The sequence below is a fragment of the Ursus americanus genome, chromosome 10, assembly GCF_024610735.1.
Source record: "Ursus americanus isolate L20-20 chromosome 10, mUrsAme1.1.p, whole genome shotgun sequence".
NCBI lineage: Eukaryota > Metazoa > Chordata > Mammalia > Carnivora > Ursidae > Ursus > Ursus americanus.
In genome coordinates this window covers 67,244,569-67,264,767 of record NC_142136.1, presented here as the reverse complement: position 1 = coordinate 67,264,767, position 20,199 = coordinate 67,244,569, and the positions used below count along the sequence as shown (strand labels likewise).

Sequence of the window (20,199 nt, the reverse complement as noted above, 5' to 3'; positions counted from 1 at the left end):
CCAAGCATACGGGACCTGTGCAAGGTTCTGGGGTTACAAAAGCAGTCAGATAGAGTTCCTGCCCTCAAGGAATGCTCAATCCCAGGAAGAAGACAGACACCCCAACAAATAACAGCCCAGTGTGGTGCTGTAACAGAGGTCCATTTCAAGTGCTGTGGGAGCACAGGCAAGGGAGCAGTACGGCGCTCGGCAGGTGGACAGGTGTGTCACCGGAAGCAATCGGGGCCCAGTCGCGTTTTAAAGCTATCTGTTAGCCAGATGAAATGGGTGGGTCATGCCAGGCGGAAGTTGCTGCGTGGACAAAGAAGCTGAGTTGTGGAGAGCAGAGTACGGTGGAGGGGCCGGGGCTGAGGCGGGGCAAGCACACCGGAGCCCATTGCTCCGGGGCCGAAGGAGCCACACCGCAAAGTCCGGACTCTCTCGGATGGATAAAAAGTGCTTCCAACAGAGAAATGCGGGGCTTGAGGAGAGGTTATAAATCATTTTACACGTATTTAATTTTCAGGGAGGGTAGGATATCTCAGGAGAAATAACTGGGGCTCATTCATTTATGGGGTTGCTCAACAGACACTGAAGGATTAGAGACCAGAGCAAATGCGTGAAGAATACCCAGGGAAACATAGTTTAGGATCAGGAAGTGGGATCCGCAGAAGAGTGCCCAGAAAAAAAGGTGGCCGCCAAGAAAATGCGAGAAGCCTCAGAAGATGCAGCTTTCCAGGGCAGGGCTGGGCCATGAGGGCAGCCGGGTGGAGACCCTCACGGAGGAACGAGAGATCAGCAGTTGCTCACTGGAAACTAGCTTTGAGAAACGCTTTCACTGCGATGTTATTCGTTGACATATAGAATGCATTTTCATAGTCGATAGATTAATATCACGTAGTTTAAGAGACTGACTTTCGCAGCTAGGTTATGCTGGCAACACGTCAGTGAGAAGGCAGTGTGCCAGACGGAACACAGTCATGGTACTGGTGGTGAGCTCCCTATCGGTGGTCTGGGGGGCGGGGGGCGGGGTTTCCTATGAATGGGGCGCATGGTGGGCTCCCCCTTTTAACTGCAAGTGACTTTCCTCCATTATCAAAGTGTACAGATCTCCTCTTTAAATATAAAGGCCAAAGCTTTCTATTTTGGATTCTCAGGTGCAACCGTAGCTAACCTGTGATGAGCATTGATGGGGGTAAATGGGACCAGTTGCAATGAGATATCACGTGAACCCATTTTAAACAGGGGGAAACAGTACTCCAGAGTAAGCCTCACCTGAGGAAGTGTGTAACCCTCACGTGGTGGACGAGCTACTGATAGACCCTCGCTACATTTACACACAGGGATGAAAATCGTGGCTGTTGAATAAAGGAATCACCGAGTCGCTGTCATTTCATATACCTCCAGCTACGTGTGCTTTCTTGCTTGCTTGCTTTCGTTTCTTACATGTGCTTTCTCACCAAGTTCGCCCTTGGTTTTAGACTTTTGCTTCTATCTAATAATGACCTAAACATGCAATAAGTTATGTGACACAAACGATCGTATTTTCTATTTGAAGTATTGCTCGACTTTGTTTCTTAAAACAGTCACATATACTAAGTGGAAGTTATTTCCTCTCTGTGTAGTAAAGTATGATTACTCCCCGAAGGAGCTGGTGCCAGAACAACCAGAATTAGAATCCAAACCCCTATTTTCACAGGTGAATACTTTGGCACTGCCTAAGTAACCATATGGAAGATACGAGAGAGTATAGGGTAAGTAGCATGGGAAGCATCACCAAATCCTGAGGAGGGAAGCAGTTCAAGGATAGCCTGAGAAAGAGTCTCATTTACTCAGGAGACTTGAGGGGGACTGACTACAAAGGTCTGTTGCTTGGCCAGTAGGTTTGCCCTTTCTGATGTCTTATATGAAGGTTATTGAGTGGGTGGCAAGAACAGAAATCAGGTGTCGGAGAGGAAGAAGTGAGGCACGAAGAGGAAGCATCACCAATGCTTGGCTGATTGAGAATTTGGCCAGAAGAAGGGCAGATCCTTTAGTGAGGGAGGGGAGAGCAGAATCAAATGAGGCCCGTGTGTGTTTCACGGAACCCTCTTGTGCTGAATGAAATACTAGAGCTTACCCCTGTGCCTTTGCCAGTGGTTGTGTCCATTCTTCACTTACATTTGGGCTCGGTGTTTTCAGAGGCTTGCAGTTCCTGAGAGGCTGGTGTGTACATAAGTTGGGCTCACAGTAATGGGTTTTATTCAACCCATTGATTCTAGTTCTGGGATAGTAGCTATCCCAGTGTCCTTTCCCAGAGTGAGCTGTTGCCTGCAGCAAACCCCGTGCTCCCTCCGTTTCTCTTATGGCACTTACGTAGGACAGGCATTGTTCGGACCCCTCAACAAGAAAGCATTTGGAAGGCCCCACGTTTGCATCTGCTGAAGCCAGAAAAAACGTGGAAACGCAAACCAAGCTCCCAGGGTTCTAATGGAGGCCCTGGTAGTTTGTGCTTGGGTAAGAGACAGGTGGGTCTTTCTCTTTCTCTCTCTCTCTCTCTCTCTTTTTAAATAATATCAGCTCTGTTAAGTAAAGTTCCATCAGTAATTTCTATCATTTGTTCTGTCGTTAACTTAGCCTATGATCTCTCAAAGTCAAAAATTTTTTATGTCTGGGCTTCAGTTTCAACATTTAGAAATGGAAGAGGAAAATAGAAATAGACATCTTTGAAGGTCTGTTATGTGCCCCACACTTCAGGGTATCTCATTTACTCTTCAGAAAAACCCAGTGAGGTAAGTATTCTTCAGTCCTGTTTTATAGCTGGAAACACAGAGCCTCAGAGAAGAGGACACGCCCAAGCTTCCACAACCAATAAAGGGCAGAACTGTACCTTGAACTCAAGGCTATCTGCTCTTCCCAATACACTAATGAGATCAGGAAAATGGGGCTTGTGAAGGATCAATCATCACATGGGGGTTCTGAGAACATGAGTTAAGTTGCAGCTTATTTGCAATCCAGTGTGACATATTCTTGACTAGTGTCATCTCTATAAATTCCAGATAATTTGCTCAGACATACTAAGTAACTTCTACTGGGGTTTTCCTCTAGATGTTGGATATTTACATACTTTTGTAGCACTTCAGTTTCTTAGTCTGTTAAAAATGCCATCTATAAATAGGAAACACATGGTAAAATAAATCCATACCTCTATCATAGAACAAAAATAATTTTTTACCGTCTTGGGTAGCAATAATTTTTCTGGAAAGGAAGCAGATGAAATTCTAGTGCTTCACAACTGATTCTCATGCTACAATTCAGTCAGAATCTATTTAAAATGTATCAATGAGGGGCGCCTGAGTAGTGCAGTCGTTAAGCGTCTGCCTTCGGCTCAGGGCGTGATCCCGGCGTTCCGGGATCGAGTCCCACATCAGGCTCCTCGGCTGGGAGCCTGCTTCTTCCTCTCCCACTCCCCCTGCTGTGTTCCCTCTCTCGCTGGCTGTCTCTCTGTCACATAAATAAATACAATCTTTAAAAAAAAATGTATCAATGAAAAATATAAACAATCAAGAGTAAAACCAAATTAACTGGCATTGGATTCATATTAGTGTTATTCTGTGTTTCTTAAATTATTCTCCAGTGGAACTGTGCGTTCCCTAAAATGGACTAAGATATTCAAGTCAAATAATACAGATCTTTTCCTAATTTGCAGGAAAAAATATATTTAATACATAGATTTATATAATTTTAAGTTTTTGTAAGAAACTGTTCTTTAGCCTTTGGTATCTGTCACCACTGATTGAATGCTAGATTATCTAGCACTAGTATGATATATGATCAAGTAAAAAAAAATTGCATTTGAATTACTTTAATAAATCAGCACTTTTTGGCATTACATAGACAGTACCCTGACCCCCAGGTACTTGGCCATCTGAACTAGTTTGAGAAATTAAACTATCAATGAAGTTAGTTTAAAATTTATTCACGAACTGCACCACTCAGGACAAGTCAGCCTTATTACTGTAAGTTATGGAGTAACTCCACTGAGTAATTATTCAAATATTTAAGTAAAGTTTCCTTCTTTGCATTCAGCAAGGATAATAAAATGCTTATGAAAAATTAATATCTTACCTACAGCATAATGGACAGTCTCTTTCAGCCTATTTGTACATAAAATGCCAAAATAAACATCAAGAAACATTTGCAAAGTACATTCAGTATCCCCCTCTCGCCCCCTAAAAAGCAAACACCAGTATGAAATAGTTCTGCGATTCTGTGCACTTCATCTCAGTACCTAGCTCATCTATGATGGAAGAATATGATCATTTAAATGCAACAAGCACATCTTTGTAAATGGGCCTGCCCCTGTCAGCAGCAGCACAGAGCTAGAATTCATCTCGCCATTGGCTCTGTTTCCCGTAAATGAAGGAGTTGAGTAACCAAGAAGCCAGCTAGACCTTCCTCCCTTCCTGAGCTTTGAGGGCCAGGTCTTTGCAGATTCCACCCTTCCTTCCTGAAAGCCTGGACTCAAAAGGGCAGTAACAGAGAGATGGAAAAAACACAACATCCACCCCATCCTGACCTTTCATCTCTTCTAAGATGGTCTCACTGTGTTTGCCATGGAAAGTATGTCTAGTAGAGAGACTACCAAGAATGGCTTCGAGGTGACTTTTTAATGGGTAGAAAAATTATTATGGCTGGGGTTTAAAGAATGCTATTGAGTTCTCTGTGGAGCATGTGGGTTACACCTAAGTAAGTGTAAGTAGCTAAACATTGTGTGCTCTACCCAGATATAATGAGGAGGCAAACATAGGTTTATATCACCTTTATGGGTCTGTAGTAAATAACAGAAGCATGGAAATATCCCACACAAGTGTTTTTTAAAGAATCTTCTTATTTTTGTTTGTTTTTTTTTTAAGATTTTATTTATTTATTCGACAGAGATAGACAGCCAGCGAGAGAGGGAACACAAGCAGGGGGAGTGGGAGAGGAAGAAGCAGGCTCACAGCAGAGGAGCCTGATGTGGGGCTCGATCCCATAACGCCAGGATCACGCCCTGAGCCAAAGGCAGACGCTTAACCGCTGTGCCACCCAGGCGCCCCTGAATCTTCTTATTTTTGAATAGTTACAGAAAAGGTGTACAGATAATGCCATTATCGTGTTCCCCACACCGTTTCCTTTATTAACACCTTTCGTTGCCATGTATATTTGTCACAACTGAGAAACCGACATGGGTACCTTATTAACTAAATTCTGTATTTGCATTTTATTTCTTTTTCTGAATAGCTCCTTTCTGTTCCAGGATACCGTCTAGGATACCACATTATATTTAGTCATCATGTCTCCTTAAGTCTCATCCAGATTTACCCAAATATTTTTAAATTACTGAAATATAATAGATGTTTGGGGATTTTATTACATTGGCAATAATTAAGGCAGAATTAACCCGTGGTGAGGAACTCTGAATTCTGATTTTCCCCCTCTGAGAGGAACCCCTTTCATTTCCCAATTCAAAATATGAGATGAGATGGTGGTGATTGTAGAAGCACCCTTTCTTGTGCTGGGGTAACTTTAGAGAGAATTAGTAAATTACCTCCATGACATGCCATAATTTGCTTTCATCCCCAGATTTCCCGCTGTTGTATCCACAGGAACAAAGGGGAAATATGTTGTGGCCGTGAACACTACAGTGTGGGGGGAGGGCCATTTAAAAATAATTAGGTATTTTTCAATTTTAAAAAACTGGTGATTATGTTCACAGGGCAGGCAGAATGCAATAGCCTATTTATTTCTGCACTGATATTAAACCAGAGGTAAAGATAGCATACAATTTTATGGATGTACTTATAACCATAACCATAAGGGAGAACAAGAAATAAGGCTCTTAAAAAAGAGAATCTGGGGAAGAACGCATAATTGTTCCATTCAATCTTACAGCTGCTTTTAAAGCTGACAGTGGAAAGTCCCATTGACACAACGCACTTCAGCTCCCATTCCTCTAGTTTCCTTTATAAAAAGAAGTTAAGCCTCTCCTGCTTAACGACAGAAACATTTTAAGTTAACTAAGGTTTTCCATTTCTTCTGCCACCTCCCGGCTCAAGCCCTGATCACTGTGTGCCTGAAACTGTTGCAATAGCCTTGTTCAGTTCAAGTGTATGTGTGTGAGTGTGAGTGGGTGTGGTGTGTGTGTCTGTGGTGTGTGTGGTGTGTGAGTGTGAGTGGGTGTGTGTGTATGTGTGTGCGTGTATGTGAGTGTGTGGTGTGTGTGTCTGTGGTGTGTGTGGTGTGAGTGGGTGTGGGTGTGGTGTGTGTGTCTGTGGTGTGTGTGGTGTGTGAGTGGGTGTGGTGTGTGAGTGTGTGCGCGCATGTGTTCGTGCGCTCCTAACCGCCCCTGTTGGCAAGCCCCTTTGGTCCAGCCTACACATCACTGCTGAATTAAACCTCCTCAGCATGTCAGTGGGCTTATTTTCCTATTCAGAAATCTTGAAGGGCTTCCCATTTTCTAGAGAAGAACACTGAAATTCTTCGGACTAGCATTAAGTATCTGCTATGATTGAGTTTCAGCTTAAAATTTTCAACAGTATTTTTCTTGACTCTGGTATACCAGTCCCTACAGCAGCCAAATAGTTCTTCTCTCAGTTCACTCAAAACCTTTATTAAATTAATCACTGTAATTATTGTGAATGATTATTTTACACCTTCATCACCATAGGCTTCCTGCCTTTGAGTCTTTGCTTAGCTTTTTTCTCAACGCTTATCTCCTGTTTCTACCCTTTCTACAAAATCCCACCTTCCTGTCTCTTGAACTCCCACCTGCCTCTCCCTCTAGCGAGCTCTCTGTCCTGAGAACTCCTGATTGCCATGTGCACGCTCGGTATGTCGGTGTATCTCCTCCTAGCTGCGTTTTCCGTATGTGCATATTGATGTCGTGTCTTTGCTGAGTTGGAATCTTACCGATTGGATGATTTTTTAGTTCTTCTTCCATTTAACATATTATGAACATTTTCATGTCATAAATATTTTTGAACTGTGATTTTTAATGGTTTCAGAGGTAATCTACATCACATTCCACATTGTACTGAGGCGTTTACACATAGCTGGACATTTAGGTTGTTCCCCTTTTTTATATAATATGTAATGTTGTCCTGAACATTCTTACCTCTAATTATGTATTTGAGATAAATCCCCAAGAATGGGCTTATTGAGAATGCCTTTTTATTAGGTTGTTGATCTGCATTTCCAGATTTCCTTCCAGATAGGTTATGCCAATTTTTTTTCATCTATCAGTAGTGTTTGAGCATGCCTATTTAATCACTGTCTCATCGGCACTGGGGGTTATAATTTGCGTGTAAGAAATTCTGTGAATTTGTGTTGGTGAATGAGGTAGCTAAAACCTCTCTCATCATAGGTTTTCATGTTCTGTTTATAAGTCTTTATCAGAGGGGTGTTTGCCAGTATTTTCTCCGGGTCTACAGCCTATCTTTTCATCGCTTTCTTGACAGTATCTTCCTAAAAGCAGAAGCTCTTTATTTTCTTACTGAAGTATTGTTGGCACACACCGTTACATTAGTTTCTGGCGTACAGCATAGTGATTCCATGAGTGTATACATTCTGCTGTGCTCACCACAGGTGAGGCTCCCATCTGTCACGGCACAGCACTATTACAGTCTCATTGACTAGATTCCCTATGCTGTGCCTTTTATCCCCGTGACCTCTTCATCGGCTAGCTGCAAGTCTGTGACTCCCACTCCCCTTTCACCCATCTTGCTCATCCCCCGCCCCTCTGGCAACCATCGATTTGTTCTCTGTATTTATGGGTCTCCTTCTCCATTTTGTTTGTTTTGTTCTGTTTTTCAGTTTCCACAAAGAAGTGAAATCATTGGATATTTGTCTTTTTCAGTCTGACTTATTTTACTCAGCATCATACTCTCTAGGTCCATCCATGTTGTTGCGAGTGGCATAGTTCGTTCTTTTTTATGGCTGAGTAATATTCCATTGTATGTATATATACCACATCTTCTGTGGGTGGACACTTGAGCTGCTTCCGTGTCTTGGTGGCTGCATCAGTTTACATTCCTACCAACAGTGCATGAAACATCCTCACCAACTCTTGTTATTTCTTGTCTTTTTGATTCTAGTCATTCTGACCCATTTAAGGTATTACCTCACAGTGGTTTTGATTTGCCTTTCCTTGATAATTAGTGATACTGAGCATCTTTTCATGTGTCTCTTTGCCATCTGTTTGTCTTCTGCAGAAAAAAAAAATCTGTTTAGGTCCTCTGTCCATTTTTAATTGGATTACTTGGGGGAGTTTTTGGTGTTGAGTTGTGTAAGTTTGTTTCTATATTTTGGATATTAACTTCTTATCAGATATGTCACTTGCAAATATCTTCTCACATTCAGTATGTTGCCTTCTCATTTTGTTGATGGTTTCCTACACTACGCAAAAGCTTTTTATTTTGGGTTAGTCCCACTAGTTTATTTTTGCTTTTGTTTACCTTGCCTGAGGAGACTATCTAGAAAAATGTTGCTAGGACTGATGTTAGAGAAATTATTGCCTGTGTTTTCTTCTAGGAGGTTTATGGTTTTCTGTCTCACATTTAGGCATCTTTAATTTGAGTTTATTTTTGTGTGAAAAAGTATAATAAAGTGGTCTGGTTTCATTCTTTTGTGTGTAGCTGTCCAGTTTTCCCAACACCAGTGACATTTATTGAGGAGACTGTCTTTTCTCCATTTTGTATTCTTGCCTCCCTTGTCATTGATTAACTGACCATATATGCATGGGTTTATTTCTGAGCTCTCTATTCTGTTCCATTGATCTATGTGTCTGTTTTTGTGCCAGTACCAAACTGTTTGGATTACTAGAGCTTTGTAGTATATCTTCAAATCTGGGATTGTGATGCCTCCAGTTTTGTTCTTCTTTTTCAAGATTGCGTTGACTATTCGGGGCCTTTTGAGGTTCCATACAAATTTTAGTATTATTTATTCTACTTCTGTGAAAAATGCTGTTGGTATTTTGATAAGAATTGCATTGAATCTGTAGATTGCTTTGGGTAGTATGGACGTTGTAACAATATTAATTCTTCTAATCCATGAAGATGAAATATCTTTCCTTTGTGTCTTCTTCAATTTCTTTTGTCAATATCTTAATAGTTATCTGATTCAGGTCTTTTACCTCCTTGGTTAAATTTATTACTAGGTATTTTATTCTGTTTGGTATAATTGTAAATGGAATTGCTTTCATGATTTCTCTTTCTGCTACTTTGTTATTAGCGTCGAGAAATGCAACTGATTTCTGTGTATTAATTTTGTATACTGTGACTTTATTGAACTCATTTATTGCTTCTAATAGTTTTTTGGTAGAGTCTTTAGAATATATATAGTATCATGCCGTCTTTAACTTGTGACAGCGTTACTTCTTCCCTGCCAATTTGGATGCCTTTTATTTCTTTCTCTTGGCTGTTGGCTGTGTCTAGGACTTACAGTACTATGTTGTAACACAGTGGTAACAATGGACATCCTTGTCTTGTTCTTGATCTTAAAGGAAAAGCTCTGTTTTTCACCACTGAATATGATGTGATCTGTAGGTTTTTCATGTATGGCCTTTTTTATGTTGAGGTATGTTCCCCCAAAACCCATTTTATTGAACATTTTTATCATAAATGATGTTGAATTTTGTCAAATGCTTTTTCTGCATCTCTTGAGATGATCGTATGACTTTGTATCCTTCATTTGGTTAATGTGGTGTATCACGTTGATTGATTTGTGAATAGCGAACCATCCTTGATTGATTGAATTATCCCCAGAACAGAAGCTTTTAATTTTGATGACGTTCAGTATCAAATTGTCATGGAGTTTGTTCCTGGTGTGTTACCTAGAAAATCCTCGGCTAGCCCAGAGTCACAAAGATTTTCTCCTGTGTTTTCTTCAGAAGCTTTAGAGTTTTAAATTTTTATAGTATGATTTTTAAATTAATTTTTGCACGTGGTATGAGATATCAGTTGGGGTTAATTTTCTCATGATAATTAATAAAAGATCACAAATCGTTCCAGATAAGGAAATTAAAATAACTCATCTATCAAAGATATGTTTGTTGTTTAAAAAAAAAGAGCAGTAGTTTGCCTTTAAGGTGATACACAGGAAATTATTGGTACTGGTTCAGGTCTTGAGTCTAATTTGAGGCATAACTCAGATGAGTGGATGAATGATTATTGGCAGAAACCCATACATTGTATTACCACTTAGGTTATTTGTTTGGGAGCTAGATTTTTTTTTAATTTCACTTAAGTGACTAATGTAATTGTGTTAATTAATATATTTATATATACAACAAGCATTTTTGAGACTTAAGGAGTACAAGGCACTATACTTCTTGGACAGTGTGGGAAATAATTTCTCTGTGGTCCATGAATAGCCTGTGTGCAATTAACATCTGATTTCTGGAATGAAAGGAAGTCAAAGTAATTAACTTTTTTGAACCACAAAATTATAATATAAAGAACATCTGTCAACATTAAGAGATTTGGGCCCTTGGGAATATACTAATAAAGATTATTAAAGGAAAGATGTGATAAATAAGAAGATTTTGTGGTGCATATAGCTTGGAGTTATTTGTGAAATGAAAAGTTTCTCAGTAATTGGCAGGGCCGCCAAAGCTTTTTTATCACCTGTTTTTCTCTGTAGGTCATCAGCTCAATGAGCTCTCTTTCTGAGTACTGCCTGCCTTCCATTCTGCGTACGTTATCTGACTGGTATAAAAGGCAAAATGGCATTGAGGATGAATCACATGAGTACAGACCAAGAACAAGCAATAAATCAAAAAGGTATATTTTTTGTGTGTAGGAATTATGAGGTTCTCCCTCCCTTCCTTCCTTCCTTCCTTCCTTCCTTCCTTCCTTCCTTCCTTCCTTCCTTCCAGAAACATGAGTCAAAATGGGATTTATGCATCATCTGAATCTGCCTGCACATGCTAGCAGGTGCTGTGGGGGGTGGGGGGAGAGGGGCTGTCTAGCAGTGGGAGTACTAGTCACTGCCGCTTGTCACAGGTTGAAAAGACATACTCAGCCTTATCTTGACATTGGTGGGGCAGGTGTAAAGAGCCCTAGGTTACCCTCTCATCTGCTTCTTTCCTGAGCTGTGTCTCCTCCAGTGTATCCCCTAAAGCAGAAGGGCTGTTGCAGGCCCTGCGTGATGCTGCCTCATCCTTGCTAGTAACCTTGAGTGCCCAGGGTGCCCGAGTGGGGAGGAGGGCGGGGCGGGACACGGGCAGTAGGTCTGGAGCTGCCATGAATTAGCCCTGTGACTTGGGCAACTCACCATCTCTCTATACTTTCTCGAGCAAAACAGGGAAGTCAGATTACACCATCTTGAACTTCCCTTGCAGCTGAGAATTTTGTTTATTTATTCAGGGCTCCCCTTCTGTTATGGATTTGAAAAGTGGAACTTGCTGCTACAGAAACACTTTAGCAACCATAAAATTTAAGATTCTTGTACTGTCAAATGAATGTGCATCCCCTAAATGTTTATGTAAATATATGTAATTCATATGTTTGAAATATAAGCAAATATAAGAAAGTGTGCTGTATTTACCTGTTAAAAATTATTTTAAAAACAGACTTCTCCATATGAATTGATTATGCATTTTTAAAGAGAGTAAACTGAAATGAATCATTCAGAAAATCAGATATTAGCTACTTCTTGTGAGTGATTTATCTCTCATTTTTCTTGACATGTCTAATGCTTTTTTTTAAATATCCACTTCTCAGTGTCATGAAATGAATTACATTTCATCCAAACTTCTAATTTCATTTTATAATATGCTCGAGTTTATGCAAGATTCAGTCATTTATTTATCATCTTGTTTGGGAGAGATAGTAATAACTTTTTCATATTAAATCATTTTTTTAGTTGAAGAGAGGGAAATTTTTATTGTGATATAATTTACACATGGCAAAATTCATTCTTTTCAAGTGTGTAGTTCTGTGTTTTTAGTATATTCACAAGGTAGTGCAGCCATCACCACTAATTCCAGAACATTTCATCACCCCAAAAAGAAACCCCATACTAATTAGCAGTCTCTTCTTACAAATATTTTTTGATGTATCAGATTTCAAAGGTAAAATCTTAAATCTGTCTGAAAATGGTTCAGACTGTGTGATCAGTTAATTAATGGTATCAGGGGCACCTGGGTGGCTCAGTTGGTTAAGCGTCTGACTTTGGTTCAGGTCATGGTCTCAGGGTCCGGGGATTGAGCCCATGTGTGGCTTCATACTCAGTGGGGAATCTGCTTGTCCTTCTCTCTCTAACGCTCCCCTGCCCCCTCTTGTGCTCTCTCTCTCAAATAAATAAATAAAATCTTTTTAAAAAAAATAATTAATGGTATCATTTTATTATTCTTCCCATATTGCATGTTAGTTTATAAACAGATATTAAACTTTTCCTTGGGGGTAAAGAATGGGGCCTTTTTAGTGCGTTGAATTAACTGAGTTTTGGTTTTGTTTCTCTGTTTTGTCAGAATGTAGTTACTAAAACTGGATTTTTCATGAATTTATTTCTTTATGGATTGAAAATAATATTTGAAAAATCAGGTTACTGATTGTTTTTAGGAGATCAGAGTAATAGCCAAGATCAAATACGGCATCAGAACAGTGAAATTCAACTCAGCAGCATTTAATTAGCTTTTGGAAGTTCAAAATAAGAATGTGTGTTTGGGAGAAAGCCAAAAAAATGAGAGCGTCTAGAGCACGATGTAGGTAATAATGCGAGTTTCTGTTACTAGAAAAAAAGAAAAGGGGAACTTTAGAGAGAAGCATAAGCAACCGAAAACAGTCAAATGTGACAGATGTGTACTAGGGTTACGATTTCTAAGATTAGTATAACATCAACATTTTGACTGCCAAATAAATTTGTCAAATGCTGCCGGCTCCTGGCAGTTAGACCTCAAACCAGCAATAAAGTTGAATTCACTATTGGAAAAGTATAGGTCTTACTTTTATTTGAAAGCATAAATTGACTTATTAAAGAGAATCAGGGGTTTAAAGTTTTTTTCCCTGCCAAGAACTGCTACTTTCTCAAGGTCCTCTGGCCCCTTTTAAAGACCCTTGTTGGCCATCCAGCACAACAATTTTCTGTCTACTGCTGCTGGCCATCTTTGAAAGGTCTCTTTCCTTTCAGTCTTCAAACTTCTTATTTACTTATTCCATGATATAATCTCTAGGTCAGACTTGTGAATGTTCTCTTTTTTTAATGGAATTTCATGTGTTTTCCTCTCCTCCAGCTGGCAGAAGCTCTTTCCAGTGCTAGTGGGTCTTGAAGGACTTCAGATAGATGGTGTGGGCCAGTGTTCTTCCTCTTGGCCGGACTAATTGACAATGAACCTGAGTGAACGCTTTCCTACCCTGTCCATACATTTCTCCTTGACAGTTACAGTGCAACTTCCCTTGCTGACCCATTCTGTCATTCAGCAGCCTTCATTTGACCTGCTCAGGGTTACAGGGCTTCTCCAGAAGTTATTTTTTAGATATTGAATATCAACTTTCTTTTCATTCCCTTTGACTAAGGGGAAAAATATTCCGTATTTAAAATATGCTTGATTTGGGGCATCTGGGTGGCTCAGTCAGTTAAGTGTGTCCCTTCAGCTCAGGTCCCGATCCAAGGGTCCTTGGATCAAGTCCCATGTCAGACTCCCTGCTCAGTGGGGAGCCTGCTTCTCCCTCTGCCTCTGCCTGCTGCTCCCCCTTCTTGTGCTCTCGCTTGCTCTCTTTCTCTCTCTGTCAAATAAATAAATTAAATCTTTAAAAAAAGATTTTAAAAAATAAGATAAAATATTCTTGACTTATTTCAAAAATGCCTGCCTGACAAGCCCAAATCTGGTCATCCTTTCCTTAATATGCAAGTATTGAGCAGTTCCGTATTCAAGAGACTATGTTAAATACATCACACACTTTATCTTATTTAATACTCAAGCAGACCTTCCTGTAGTTACTATTATTATTCCCATTTTGTAGATGGAGCAATTACTGGGAAATAGAAGAGGCATCATTTTAACCCAGAACTGTTCCACACCAAAGCCAGCGTTCTTAGCCACAGTTCTGTGCCAGGGTCTCGGCAGTCATGTCATTTGTCTTTCTTGTTTCAATTCCACTTTAGCCCTCAGTTAGTATGTTCAATAAGCCACACCTGGGGGTCCGAGGTGGGGATGGGGGTGGGGGTGGATGGACATTTCTGTCCTTCTGACAGTGCTAATTCTGCTCCCTAACTTTTGAGTGAGTTCAGATGACTCCCCTTTGCCTCTTCCTACCTTTCTTCCGCCTGCTGTATAACCATTCTCTCTCCCACTGCCCCTTCACTTCTTAATTCATAAATCTCAAGTGGCAGAAGGTCAGGAGGAAAGAGGCATGGAAACAAAAAAAGAAAAGTGATTCCTAACCTTTCTCCACCCTCTGTAGTCCTGCTGTCACTGATAATCATATTCTGTCCTTACTGTTTCCTACATTGTGTAGCTTCTTTCACAAGAGCTTGTCAATATCCACCTCCAGTATGGCAGCCCCGCCCTGGGTCTGTATCCATTCTACAGATGATAGAATTCCAGGAAGTCACCTTAGAAAAGTCCATGGAGGGACACCTGGGTGGCTCAGTCGGTTAAGCATCTGCCTTCAGCTCAGGTCATGCTCCCAGGGTCCTGGGATCAAGCCCTGCTTCGGGCTCCCAGCTCAGTGGAGAGTCTGCTTCTCCTTCTTCCCCTTCCCCTGCTTGTGCGCTCTCTCTCACTCGCAAATAAATAAAACCTTTATTAAGAGAGAAAGAAAGAAAGAAAGAGAAAGAAAGAAAGATCATTGGATGGGGTTGTAGATACAAGTAGCTACTCAAGTTGACGTGGTTGAGAAGTTGAAATTTGAAGTCAAATATCCTGATGTAATGTGAGTTCCCTACATCTCACTGATAATAAGCATTAGCATATATTTACCACTGTAACCTCGTAATAGCAGAATTGGTTTGCAGTTCATTGAGAATGAGCCCTTGATGTCTGGTGAGTTGTATCACTCTGAAAATAATCTTCAATGCCACTGAATGTGAATATTTTAAATTTTACAGTGATGAACAACAGCGAGATTATTTAATGGAAAGACGGGACCTCGCCATTGATTTTATTTTTTCTTTAGTATTAATAGAAGTTTTGAAACAGGTAGGTCAGTAATTTAATGTTCCTTTTAGATAAGATTTATCTGAAAACTACTTCTGTTTTTAAAATGTAAGTTTTAAATTGTTCATGTATTTCAAATCCTGGGTCATGTGAATTATGTTTATTGATTGCTAAAGGCCGTATATAGTTACCAGAAGTACTGTTACTGACTTGATCTTTATTTTTTCCTTCCAGATTAAAAGCCATCTTCTTTTTTTTCCCTTTTCAGATTCCACTTCATCCTGTAATAGACAGTCTCATACATGATGTTATTAACTTGGCTTTCAAGCACTTTAAGTACAAAGAAGGGTAAAGTAATTTCTCTCTTTAGAATTTTGAAGAAGTTGGGTACTTAAATCTTAAACAAGTGTGCTCTTTTTAGATGACCAGGGATCCCTCACTTGTCCGATCATATCTTACTTAGGTACCTTGGTCCTAACACTGGCAATATGCACATTGTGGCAGACCTGTATGCGGAAGTCATCGGAGTGTTGGCACAAGCTAAGTAAGTGTACGTCAGTCCTTTACTAGAAGAGCTCGAGTGCCTCTTCTGCAGCCCAGCCCAGCTCTCAGGAAGGGGCTGTGTGTGAGCTAGCAGAGAGCTTGGGTCCTTATGGCTATAGGCGCCATGTCTCTGAAACTGACTAAAAGCCCTCTTGAGGCACATACCAAGTCTGTTTTCAGTTGTTTTCTCCATTATCTTTTTTACCTGGCAGTTGGGCCAGGTCCTACCAGGAGTCCATGAGTTTCAGACTACTGCATCAAAGAAAGAAATGGACTAACCAAGTTTCTTTTCTCTCTGCCCAAATATTCCAAAGGAGTTTACCGGTTTCAGAAGTGCTGTTTTCTATATTCCATGAGTGGGTAGATACGGTATATATCATCTGTGAATGGGAAAATTCCATTCTAAATTGTCCCTCTACTATAGACCTTACTTAATTCAGCTGAGCTAAAAATGTCCCAGACTCTGTCATGGAAACAAGTCGGGGGAAAGTTCTCATTGCTAAATTTATCTGGCCCCATAACACTACTTAGCAGGCTAGAACAAAGTGGTGTTAGACTATTAGCAATAATATACTTCTTCCAAAAGTGATGTCACACCTTATTCACCCGTCTTCATCTTATTCATCCCTGAGGCAAATCAGGCAAAATCCTGAACGCCTAGGTTAGGCAAAATGAGCCAGAGACAAACTATGAATCTAGGCCAAGAGGTGAAATTAAAGCAACAGTGATGCCCTGATGCTTGTGAAATGTGATGCTTAGAAAGAGATTTTTATCTCCAAGAGATGGAATTTCCTAACTCAATAGCATGGAAATGCCCAATTTATCAAAAAACAAAATTTTGTAGAAAGTACTTACTCAGCAACCTTACCTAGCGAAAACAGAAACAAGAACTCAGGAAACAGACCCCCAAAATACTTCGGTGTGATTTATTTAACCTGGTTTATCTATTCATCTCTGCTACATATTTTTTCTAACCTAAAACATTAGTGTTAGAGGAGAGAGAGGTAGATACACTGATAGTAGTGAGAAATATCAAGCTCAAAGCCTGGCAGCTACAGAGAGGAAAGAAAAAGTAGCCAAAGCGTCTGTAAGAACCAAACCGTAGTGTTATCTGGGCCATTTTGCATGAGATTATATTGCACTTCTATGGCAACCCATTGTCATAATCGTGGTTCATGAATCATCAAGAAAAACAAAGCCCAATACATCTTTTTCTATTGCAATTGAAGGACAGAAGTATTGGCATTTGTGTCAAATCCTGAAACTCTCAACGTATTCCTATATAATTCCTATGTAATTCCTTCTGTAATTATCCCAGTCCAATTCTCTTATACTATCATTTGGAAGATTTAATTTGCCAAAAATGGCTTTTTGTGTTTTTCTTAGTTTTGTGCACTATTCATTCACAATATTGGTTCCTGTAGAATCACCTTCCTTAGCAATAGTGATTTTGAGTTGGTTGTGAACGAACTGAAAAACAATGTCATAACTAAGCCACATTCTGAGGTTATAGGAATTTCCATATTAGGTCAGATTTACATGATCCACCAAGCCAGTGTTTTCTTGCCAACCATGGCTTGTTTTAATTTCCATGATGTCAGTATTTGTCCCAATTCTGCAATAGTCGGGTATATGAAAGGTCTCAATTTGGACAATGCTCCAGTGCTTTCCAGTCATAAGAGAACCCCTTGGTCAGTGGCTTCTTATAGTAACTACAGTAGAGTATGGTAATCACAATGATATATTCTCAACCAGTCAATGTATAGATAACCTTTATTAATAGATAGTACAATCTTAAACTGGTGTCCTAATCCAAATTATCACATTGTTTCCTTTTTGTGAGTATGCCAGAAACATTACTTTGTCATTGCCTTAGAAAAGTACTGTTTCCTTTGTTCTCGGGGGGGGGGGGGGGGAAGAAAGGATGTATGCTTATCTAGTACAGGGTGGTTATCTTTTTTTTTTTTTTTAATAAACTCGAGTAATATAACAATTCTAATTTTGGACTTTACATCTAGCTCCCAGTGGTAATGCATATGAAATATTTTCTTCATTATGACTTTAGTTATTAATGCTTAGTTTTAGTCTTTAAGTTTTAGCAAAATCACTATTTTTGATCTTACTAATGATAATGCACTTAATTCCTAATAACATTAAGGGAAAAAAATTTTGCTATTTAGTGATATTCACCCAAAGTGTTGACTTTTTAAAAGTCAGTTAAGTTAAAGTTTGATTTTTTTTTTTAAGGTAAGTTTCTTTGGTTAAAATCTGGTATAGTTATTTATATAGTGATAATGGCCTCTAAGACTCATAGCTTTCAAAATTGCTTTCTCTTTATGTGATATAATCATAATGTATATATTTTAAAACTCTGACTTTTATAATATGTACTGAACATTTTAAAGCAATTTATTTTTATATGGATGTTCTAGTGTACCAAAGACTGAGTAATCATTTAGTTACTGTGTTTACTAAAGACAGCGTGAAACACTAAAGGCACAGTCATTGAAAATGAATTAATTTTTCCCTAAAATTATTTTACAGAAAAATAGATTTTAGGCTTTTTTTTAATACTAAAATAGTATGTTTATGTCATCTGGGACTTTTAAAAGTAAAAGATAGCCATATTTATTCTTCAATGAGAAATAAATAGACTGCCAGCCACCCACTCCTGAGACTGTTGAACTAGTTATACAAGTAACCTGCCCTCTCCTACCGCTCCTTGTTTTAGTCATGGATGAGGGATAGAAAACAAACTTCCCTAAGTATCATATGTTCTTTAAACAATATAACTCTAACCTACAAGATCACTTTTTCCTTTTAAGCTTTCACATTTCTAAAATTAAAATCCTTGGTAAGTTTTTTTTACTGTTTGGAAGTAACTTGAATAAAAATATAATTTTTAAAAATCCAGTTGAGAATTAATAAATTTTTATAATCTTGATTAAAAGTGTCCCTTCCATTGCTTTGCACGCCATCTCTGCTTCCCACCCATTATCATCACTGCCTAAAGACTCAGCCTTTACCTCAACTCAAATCCCCAGAAATCTCCATTAATTATCTAGCTGGGAAGAGCCCTTTCATTCTCCTATGCCCTGGAGCCTCTTTAAATGTATTATTCTTGTAAAAGGCAATGTGAAATGTGAGAAAGTGATCTGGCCTGGCCATTCCACCTGCCAGAAGGATCAGCAAGATCCTAGCAAAGGGTCAGGCACTGGTGAACACACCTCATAAACAATAATAATTATTATTATGATTATTATTAATCTTATTATAAATAATATTTAATAATTTAAATGATTAGCTATAATGATTGTTTTATTAATAAATAATATTTGATAATTATTTATCTTATTATTTAATATTTAAAATTGTAATTATTCACATGGTTCATGGTCTTTTCTGCATTGCTTCATCTTCCCAATCACACTGTACACTGTTCTTAGGGCAGTGACTGTATTTCATAGTTCATGACAATGTCAGGCAGCTGGAATATAGTGGAAATTCCTGGAATTTGTGTCAGAAGACCTGGGTTTGAGTCTTGTCATGTTCATCTTCCACATCTGTTTCTTCATTTGTAAAATGGAAATGTGTTCACTGCCTGACTCAGTGGATTGTTGCAAAGGTAAAAATGTAAAGGAGTATAATGTGCATAAAATATAAACCATCTTACAGATATACCTTATCATGATTCCTGGTCTAGACCAGTGTTTCATAAACTTCAGCACAGCAGAATCACCTCGGGGCTTGTTAAACAGGAGTCCCGGCACTCAGCCCCAGCGTTCCTTATTCGGTCGGTGTGGTGTGGGCCAATGATGAGTGTTTCTCACAAGTTCCCCAGCAGTGATGCTGCTGTTGATCTGGGGGCCACACTTTGAGAACCACTGGGCCAGACATAACCTAGCAGAGAGGAAGCGTAGGGACTCTAGGGCCAGACATTTGGCTTGAAATTCTGGCTCTGCCACTTGCCAGCTGTGCGACTTTATCACATTTAGAAATCTCAGCCTCAAGTTCCTTTTCTGTAGAAAGGGTGTAATAACAGTACTCTGCATAAATTGTGAGGACTGAATGATCGCGAAGATGAAATGTAGGGTTCGCCAAACTTTGCTTGGCGTATTGTAGGCCTTGGATGTCTGCTTGTAGCTGTCATCATCGCCGTCCTCGGCGTCAGATTATTTCCTACTCTATGAGAAGTAGAAAAGAAAGATGACATTGGAATTTGGGGTTTCTATTTTCTGTTCCATTGCCCTCTTAAAAACCTCTTTTACTGTGAGATATACGTAGCAATCATGAAGAAAAATCTGTAAATTGCTTTGGAAAAATAGAGTGTTAACAAATTATTACCAAATGAGCACCACATAACCTCCTGCACCCGAGCCAAGAACGAGAAAGTGGCCAGCTGTCACCAAGTCTCTGACACCTATTTGCCAATCATGGCCCTCTTGTACTGCCTTCTGGTGAAACAATATCTCCATGTTTACCGCCTACTTTATTTGTCCTCAGGTTTCTCCCTTGAGCTGTCAAGAGTTGTTTCAACCTTCCAGGATTCTGTTAGTTGG

General features: G+C 39.4%; 1 protein-coding gene across 8 annotated transcripts in view; it reads left to right on the top strand.

Annotated features, from left to right (window-relative positions):
• The window catches only part of FRY (FRY microtubule binding protein), a 429,617-nt gene that overhangs the window by 252,036 nt on the left and 157,382 nt on the right, over positions 1-20,199 (top strand). For all 8 annotated transcript variants that reach the window (XM_087865212.1, XM_087865211.1, XM_087865207.1 and 5 more), the window contains 4 exons: positions 10,639-10,778; positions 15,049-15,139; positions 15,366-15,445; positions 15,561-15,641. In XM_087865212.1, the coding sequence (XP_087721338.1) occupies positions 10,639-10,778; positions 15,049-15,139; positions 15,366-15,445; positions 15,561-15,641 (392 nt within the window). The remainder of the gene's footprint in view (positions 1-10,638; positions 10,779-15,048; positions 15,140-15,365; positions 15,446-15,560; positions 15,642-20,199) is intronic.